At 40.0% G+C, this 8524-nt stretch overlaps 1 protein-coding gene across 2 annotated transcripts in view; it reads right to left on the reverse strand.

Annotated features, from left to right (window-relative positions):
* PAMR1 (peptidase domain containing associated with muscle regeneration 1) overlaps positions 1 to 8524 on the reverse strand; it is a 53266-nt gene that overhangs the window by 8465 nt on the left and 36277 nt on the right. The window contains exon 7 of one of the 2 annotated variants that reach the window (XM_421084.8): positions 1696 to 1866. In XM_421084.8, the coding sequence (XP_421084.5) occupies positions 1696 to 1866 (171 nt within the window). Of the gene's footprint in view, positions 1 to 1695; positions 1897 to 8524 lie in introns of both variants that reach the window. The other variant, XM_040701802.2, reaches the window with a different exon arrangement.

The raw sequence follows: 8524 nt of genomic DNA on the forward strand, positions 1-8524 counted from the left end.
AAGGGCATCTGCTCTTAACATGAAGTAGATAATTCAAATAAATCATATTTTTCAGCACTTTATTTAACAACACTGGAATTTAGTATATGCTGAAGGTTATATATGTACTTAAATACTTTTCCACAAGTCATACTGAAAAAAACGAGGAGAGCTGGACTACTTCTAAGCCAAGAGAAAGGGAAAAGCCAAGCCTCATTTCAGGGGGAATTTAGATGCCAAGGGGGAGTTTTTTACTGAGAGAGTGGTGAGGTGCTGGAACAGATTGCCCAGAGAGGCTGTGGATGTGCCGTCCTTGGAGCTGCTCAAGGCCAGGTTGGATAGGGCCCTGGACAATCTGATCTAGTACTTGATCTAGTGACTGGCAACCCTGCCTGTGGCAGGGGGGGTGGAACTTGATGATCCTTGAGGTCTCTTCCAACCCAAGCATTTCTATGATTCTACGATCATGTGATTCTGTGATGCTATGATTCTCATCTCCTTTTCATTTGGATCTGTCTTCCTCCTGTGTACTTCACAGGCCATGTGAACCATAGATGACTTGTAACTTGACAGCAGCTAAAGACTGCAGGAATCACCCACAGTATAACGCTTTATTTGCAAGCCAATTTCTGTAGTGATATTTAGCCTAGAGGCATCTTGTGATAAGCAGAGCGTATGTTTCCAAATGTACCTAAGCTTGACCAAGTGAGTCAATGAAAGCCTTCTCTTATTTCATCATGCTCACTAACTTGAATCATAATTCTCTTCTGCCATCAGCTCAAGGTTATGATTTTTCTGATGGACTAAAAATAATGAGAAAACATATGGGAAGGAGAGACCCAAATCACACCACCAACACTTCAGTAACAGCCAAGTATAAAGACAGATGTTTCACTAGATCTTTAGCCAGAGACATCATGAAGCAGGAACCTACTGCATTTATTGCAATTGGAGGTGTGTTCTCTTTAGATAGAAGAATGCCTTTGCTTGTTTGTCAGATGAACTTATATACAGCTCTTTCACAACACTCTCCACAAAATTTGCATTGCTTGCCATTGCACACTTGTGAAAGTACTATTCAAATTGATATGAAGTGTTCTGGAATATGGAAATAAAACTGTGCAGTATGAAACAGCTCAAATAAAATTAGTCTCTTTGGATAGGAAGATGGGGCTTGGGATTTTACTGATGAATCAATATGAATGGTAGATCTGCCATAGGCATGCAAACTTGCACAGCAAGAATGAATTGGAGTTTCTCTTTTAATAGTTTTTGCGTGGGATAGGAATGCTGTTGACATAAGAGTCTATTCTTCATGTAGTAAGCCCCAGTCACTCCACAGAGAGCACCACACTTCTGCAGAGAAGATAGCAGAGATACATAGCAATGGAAGTAGCTATTCATTGATGCACAAAGTCCCTCATTTGATTTTGGTTCTAGAAATTTTATTTGTGCGTAAGGAGGATATATGCCTTTGAGGAGATTATTTTTCAGTCATTTGATTTCAGCTAGACCTTTTTATTAGTAAGTCTTGAGGACTTGCGCTTCAGCAGAGTAAAATGAGAATTTCTACTGCTTCTTAAAGGTGGGATGACAAAAGAACATCATCCTAAGCCATGGAGCTACCAAATTTCAAGTGAGATTTGCATATTCTAGCTTAATGTGAATACAATGGCCGAAACATTTGATAAGAATCAAAACTTAAAGTGACCTTACCACATTCAGGATGATGTGTTGACCAAATCCCATCGAGCTGACAGTAGGCAACACGGCTGCCTTTTAAGCTGTAACCTGCGTTGCACTTGAAGTAAACCTGGGCCCCGTATTTAAAGTCATCTCCTTCCACAGTACCATGAGCGGGAGCACCTGGAGTCCTACACATCACCACTGACAGTTCAGATATTTCAAAAAAATCCACTTTATTACAAAAACAGGACTGTGTTAGGATGATTCTTTAGAACATAGAAATACCAATTAAAATGGGCAGGAGTAAAACTTACAAGACAAAATTACAAACATTTCAGAGAGTTGTTTAAGCCTCAGTTCTACACACACTTACATATACGTAACTTTTCAAAACATCCCTAGACCCATTCAGTTCAGTGGGATTACTTGAATGTGTGAAATGATCATATGCATAAGTGTGTGTTGTACTGCTACAGCTTTCACTTGCTTAAAATACTGTCCTTTCTCCTAAAGGGAGACTTTGAATTAAGTACCACGCATGGTCAACAGAAAACTTAGGTTCTTAAAAGACTTATATTGAAATTCTTTCAAATTTTCAAATTCTTCTTTTCAAGTTTATATACTTCTAGAGATAACCTCACTGAAATGGAAAAGCACTGTTATTTGTATAGATCAAACATTACCATAACGACATTAAAAAAGTACCTTCATATTTACCAAACTGTGATATTTATCCTTTCCACAGGGTTGCTCTACTGGGAAAATACCAAAAGACAATGGTGTATTTATCTACTGCAAGTAGCAAATATTAAAACATCCTAAGCAAGATTTCTCTGAGAACATTTAGCAATTTGAGGCTCAAAATACAGTGGTATCTTTGGCATAACATACTCTGGGGATTTTTTTTAATGTCAATTTGTGTTTTCCAAAGTCAGCTACATACTTTGTGTCATATGCTGTGGCAATGAGTCCTACAGAGTAAGCGTAGTGTGAAAAATGCACTGCCTTCATAAGTTTGGTTTTCAGCCTGCTACCTGATAGCTTCATTTGATGCTCTATTTTCTCCATTATCAGAGACAAAGAACGCCCTTCTCCAAATCACTTTTCAGTACCAATTTTCTGCATTAATGGAGAAATAAAAAATTAAATGTAGGAAATACAGGCTCCGATGTATACACAGTTGCCCATCTCTTTGAGTGTCTCTGACTTTGCCTGGCCATTCACTGTGGAAAACTGCAGAAGAAGGGATTCTGTGCAAGATGTAGTTATGCATACGGGCTTTTTACCCAGAAGCTGCAGCTCTCTATTGAAGATAGATAGATGAATGCTACCAAGATCATCTCTGCTGTATGTTTTCAGTTTGACTTCTTTTTGTGTTTTGCCTTGTAGCTACTGGATCTGGACACACAAAGAATGTTGCTTACAGCCAAATTGTGATCTTTACATTTGCAGAGGAAAAACTTTTCTAAGGCCTCAGGCCTGTAATCCTTACTCAGAACACACATGACTGCATCTATTTATAATGGAGCACGGACGATTCAATTATTCACATACAGAAGAGATTCTTGAGTGAGTAACTGTTCTAAAGCAGTACTACTCCCAAGAACAAGGCACCACAGAAACTCCTCTCATTTTACAGATTACTACAGACATCAAACAATGATTTGGCAGAGACATTTGTGCACTACTAAGCACAAGCCTTGGAAAGAAAAACTAACATGTAAGCATTAGAGAGAGGCTCTGTCTGGCTACTCTGAATCAAAACACATCCAGTTAAAGGAGCTCAGCATTTTCTCTTAGCTGCAAGTGATCTGCATCAGTATCATCTTCTGCAGAAGAATGACAAAATTCAACAAAAATCATTCCTAGCACATGATACTTTTCATATGAAATATATTCACTCATATATATGTGTATACACAGGCACATACATAAATGAAAGGGAAATAATAGGAGCATAGATTTTAAATCCTCAGAAAGCTCGTCATTCCGGTCACGATCTTTGTATTCCCAGTCACTTCTTCATATCTCTCTCTGGACATCAGTTCATTGCACCACATTTCTATTTCTCTTTTTCAGTGTAAAGTCACTCTCAGCTTGTCAAATGAAAGAAAGATTATTAGAAACATCTGTATGCCACTTGGAGTACTCCTTTTTATCAGAAATAAAGGTTCTGCTTCTATTCTAGTGCAGCTCTGCCAAACAAATCTCTTGGTGCTTTTGTATTCTAGGTCCATCCTGGAAAAAACTTACCCAAGCTACACTTACTTTTAACCCAGAAACTGTGAGTATTTGTTCTTGTTCTGTCTTCTAAGTGATTAAGATATTCCGTTTCTAGCCCTTGTGATTTACTCTACTTGCCAGACTTTCTTTAGAGTTTCTCTGTGCCAACGTTACCCAGCTGGAACAACTCTGGTTTTACTTATGAGATAAATTCAGCATTTTGTACACAGATGCATTTAGGAACTATGGCCTAGAGTAGAGGATATGGAGGCAGAAGGTCATGAGATCTAATCATAGCTATAAAACTGCGGTCACGGGTAAGTTGCTTCATTTGCTGGATCTATCAAAAGAGAACACCCTTTCCTCACAGGGACATTATAAGCATTTGTTCATATCCACTCATGTCACAGAATCACTGTGGGGTTACTCTGATTGCAAAAAAGCCAAGTATTGTTAACAGACATGGTACTGCTGTTGCCCATGCCTCTATCTGCTGGTTGTCTGTTCTCGTAACACAGGATTCCCTGTGGTCTGTCCCAGTCTGTGAACTGTGCCACTGGAGGCACAGGTAATCATTTTATATTCTATTTGGATAGTTATTTAAGCTCATTCTTTCTCTCTACAAGTTTAATATGGTTTTGAATCCTGAGATGTTCCCTGCATCTCCATACCACAGCTGAGCTACATTTTCAGCTATATTATCTGGCCTGAAAGCCACACGCAGTTGCTCTCGTATCTGCCTCTGCTGCTTTGAATTTGAGCTCTATAGTTTTCTTCCCCCTTCAGTTTGGCTGAAAAATTACTCTACCAGATGGCAATGGACAGCCAAGTATGAAAGAGATTTCATGAAAGGTCTACCAAAAATGTCTGAGGAACTCAGAAACTGCATGTAAGCTGATCCCGTTCTTTATGCCATAGTGCCATCACACCTATACGGATTCTGGGGTCTTTATATCTAGAACTGTGGGAAAAGTCTGAGAAAATTCGGGGGAAGGTGAAACTAATGTCAAGAGAAAATTAACTTGAGATTTGGAGCTAAAAATGATTACTCTGGTCATGCAAAACTAAAAATTGCAATAACCTAAGAGCTAAGACCAGGAAGGATGCAGCAAAACATCTAAAGGGTCTGAAGAAAGACAAAGAGGTATGTTTAAGCAGGATAAAATTAAGAACGGAATAATTAAGAAAAACTCTATAAAAGCCTCCTTGACAAGTGCTTGAATGGAACAGTAAGATGTAAATAGAAACGATGTATCTCAGCATTTGAAAGCAGAAAATCCAGCCAAAAAAAAAAAAAAAAAAAAAAAAAAAGGAATAGATTTTGGAGAGAAAAGGCTGACACTACCAAACCCACTACGAGCTCAGAGACTTCTTTAATTCTAATTTTTCCATGCTTTGTTACAGTGTTGTTCCTGAACAACAAAGTTCCATAATTAATCCATACAGTCATATAGACAACCCTTGTCACTTCAGTGACACACTGCTGAGTCACTGATGAACCACTGATTGAGCACCTGGGGAAGTACCCGGTCAGCTCTGGGAGCACAGGTGAAGGCAATGCAGCTGTGTGACCAGAAGGGGTGGAGCCTGGCTGCACCTCTCTTAGACCTCATTTAAGGGCTGGCTGCCCCTGGGGAAGGATTTCTAATTGGAGATCCCTCTTTTGCGGAGCTTCTATTGTGAGCCTGGATCTTCAGAGACTGTGGGGATGGGTGAGTACTTTTTCTTTGTAACACCTTTCTATTGTGCTTGTTCCTTTGTTTTTTACACCTCCTCTATCACCATTTCATTACATTGGTTTTTCTCACTGTTGCAGTGTATAAGACAACAAGTGGCCTGATAGAGCTCTGTACCACTCATAAGAAAGTAAAGTAGAAAGGTGTAGAACTTGGTGGCTAGAGATAACTTCAGCAGAAATGCTGAACTGTGACAACTGCTGTTAGGAGAATAAGAAGCAGAACTGCCTCAAGTGTCTGTGTAATAACTCACCAGTTCCCAGTATAACTCATTACCTTTCTTGTTTCTTACTTTGTGTCCTGGAAAACAAAACTTTCTGTCCCATATGAAATATAAAAATGGTTTCACGTTTTATAGATAACTTTCTGCAGTCTGAGAAGAACTAGACTAGAGGAACAGGAAGTTCTTGAATTTTTAAGTAAATGTTCCATTATTAATAAAAACAGTGCAATTTCCTCTTGCCTTTCAATTATAACTAGGAGACATTCATCACATCTGAATTATCTACCATTTAGATCTAGTTTTTGTGCTCATTTCATCACCAGTGAGATAAATTAGATGATTTCTGAGGCTACATTTTTCTCTCTTCAGTGTCCTTCAAATATTGCCTGGTAGTTGTATCATTTGCTCTTGTCCCAGGATCCTTTCATTAAATGAACACTATTTTTAAGGCTGCCTTCCTCTCGCCCACTTCCTCATTAAATAATACATACCCTCTCACATAAATCATACATTATCTCTAAATTTTGCACATCTTATTCAATAAAAGATTGCATACCTGAAATAAATCTCATTTCTCATTGCTGTTACTAATGCAAGGTTTACATCTCCATTTCTGTCCTCCCTGGAAGGCTGGGTGGAAGAGCTAGTAATTTCATAGGTTTGTCAGAGGGCTTTTTTAATGCTGCTAAATACATTGATTTTGTTGCATATTCCCAAGTCAAAGTTTAGATTTCAGGCTGATGTGTGCTAATGTATATAGCACATTTTATCTTCTAGTGGTTTGGGGGAATAAATTTCTATTCACTTGTAGTACTGCTTTCACACAAGGTTTGTTGGCAGGCTCACTGGAGGCCAAACTCTGAAAGTGGCCACGTTTCTGCACTTGGTGATGAATTGGAGTGTAGAGCACCTTGGTTCCCTGCCAAGTGTCTTCTGCTGCAAGGCAGCTACAGACCTGCTCTGGGACACACACTGCCACAATCATAGACAAAACCAGACTAATAACTGCCAGAGAAAGCATGAACAGCATTTGGTATTTTGTCGGGAGGAAGCCTGACTGCCATTCTTTCCTCCTGGGAATGGTACCGTGACCTAGCATGCTGATAAAGGCCACAGCTGCCCTGTCGCCAGAGAGGAGATACACAGGGAACCTTAGCATTAGGATTTTGGACACTGAGCTTTACGGATTTCTGGCTCCACAGCAGTCTGGCTGGCAAGGTGCACTGGAGCCAGAGAACATGGCAGCCCTAGAAATCACAGCCCCAGGATGTTGTTCCTGAAGGGAGAATAAGACACAGAGGATGTGAAATTAGAAGCGATTATTTTTTTTTCCACTGATTAAGTAAATACACTTTTCTTAAAATTTCCAGCAGAAAACACAAATTGCTTTGAGAAGTAAATTTACAAATACAAAACCATTCTAATATTATTCAGGTCACAGAATCTTGCAGTTTCTGTTCGTGGGCAGCCCTGCCGACATCAATAGTGATGACTCCCATCAGGTTCTGTTTTTGGGGGGTGCCTAAGAGCCTCTGATTTCAGCAAAATCTTTTTCTTGTCCCAACTTCCATTGTGAGGGCGAGTCTGCCTACCTGAGTATTGTTATATAGCTGTTCATAAAGTTTATAGTCTTTGTATTTCTGAATTTTAAATGTCTGCATTTCACTGAGGAAGCTGTGGCACAGAAATATGTGATTTAGCAGAAGGCAAATAGTGAGTGAGTGGCAGAGCTAGGAAAAGAGCTGTTATCTCCTGATACTGCTACTAAATTTACCGGTAAACTGACCCAGCTTTGTGCAGAAATCAACATTAAATAACTATACCATTACATAATCCTACACATTGCTCTCAGCAGTGTTGTTTTGCACTGAGGTGATGGAGCCAATGTGGGAGCAGAGAGCTCTGTGCTGAGCATGAAGCACTGAAGTTATGGGGAATAACCTGCAAGCAGCCTAGCAGTTACTGTGGGTAGCAGGATGCCCTTTGCACATCAGAGCATTGCCCTCAGTCTTTTAAGGAGTTTCCTTTCTGTTTGGCCACCTGCTGAATCAACAGCATTCCCCTTTCATATTTCTGGAATTAGCCTGTTTTGAATCTTTCACTTTGCCCTGTGAATAAGGAGCTTTTCAGAGTTCAGACTTAGAAAATCTGTCACTTTCACTCATGGCTTATTTTCTAGTCTAGGCCCTTGAGCTCTGAGTTCATAAATCTCTGACACCACTTATCTCTTCCTACCCCAGTGCACATGCACAGGTGAAGGTGCCCCAGGTTCTCACAGGGTTTGTTGCCAGAGAAGATCTGATGTGGGGGAAGATTCAGATGGCTCTTCTCAGACATCATCCCTCTGCAGCTTGGCATAGCAGCCCAGAGATGGCTAATGCCTAACACATAAGCCTACAGATACTAACTTTAGCCAAAAGCATAAGGACATTGGCTGTCAAAATGTTTCTGGAACAGCTGTGTCCTCATAGGAAGGGAATGAGATGAGGGAATTCTGAAGGCTGTGGCTCAGACTACTCAGGAGAATTCTTTTATTTCTTCTTATGAGCAGGACTTTCAAGTAAATGACTTTGGCAGTGGGTTTGAAATATCTGCCTGTGTGTGTCAGGTCACACTGCAAGGAGAGAACATGCCTCCACATTCATGTTTTAGGAGCCCCAGCCTCCTGCTCTGGCTC

The sequence above is a fragment of the Gallus gallus genome, chromosome 5, assembly GCF_016699485.2.
Source record: "Gallus gallus isolate bGalGal1 chromosome 5, bGalGal1.mat.broiler.GRCg7b, whole genome shotgun sequence".
Taxonomy (NCBI): domain Eukaryota; kingdom Metazoa; phylum Chordata; class Aves; order Galliformes; family Phasianidae; genus Gallus; species Gallus gallus.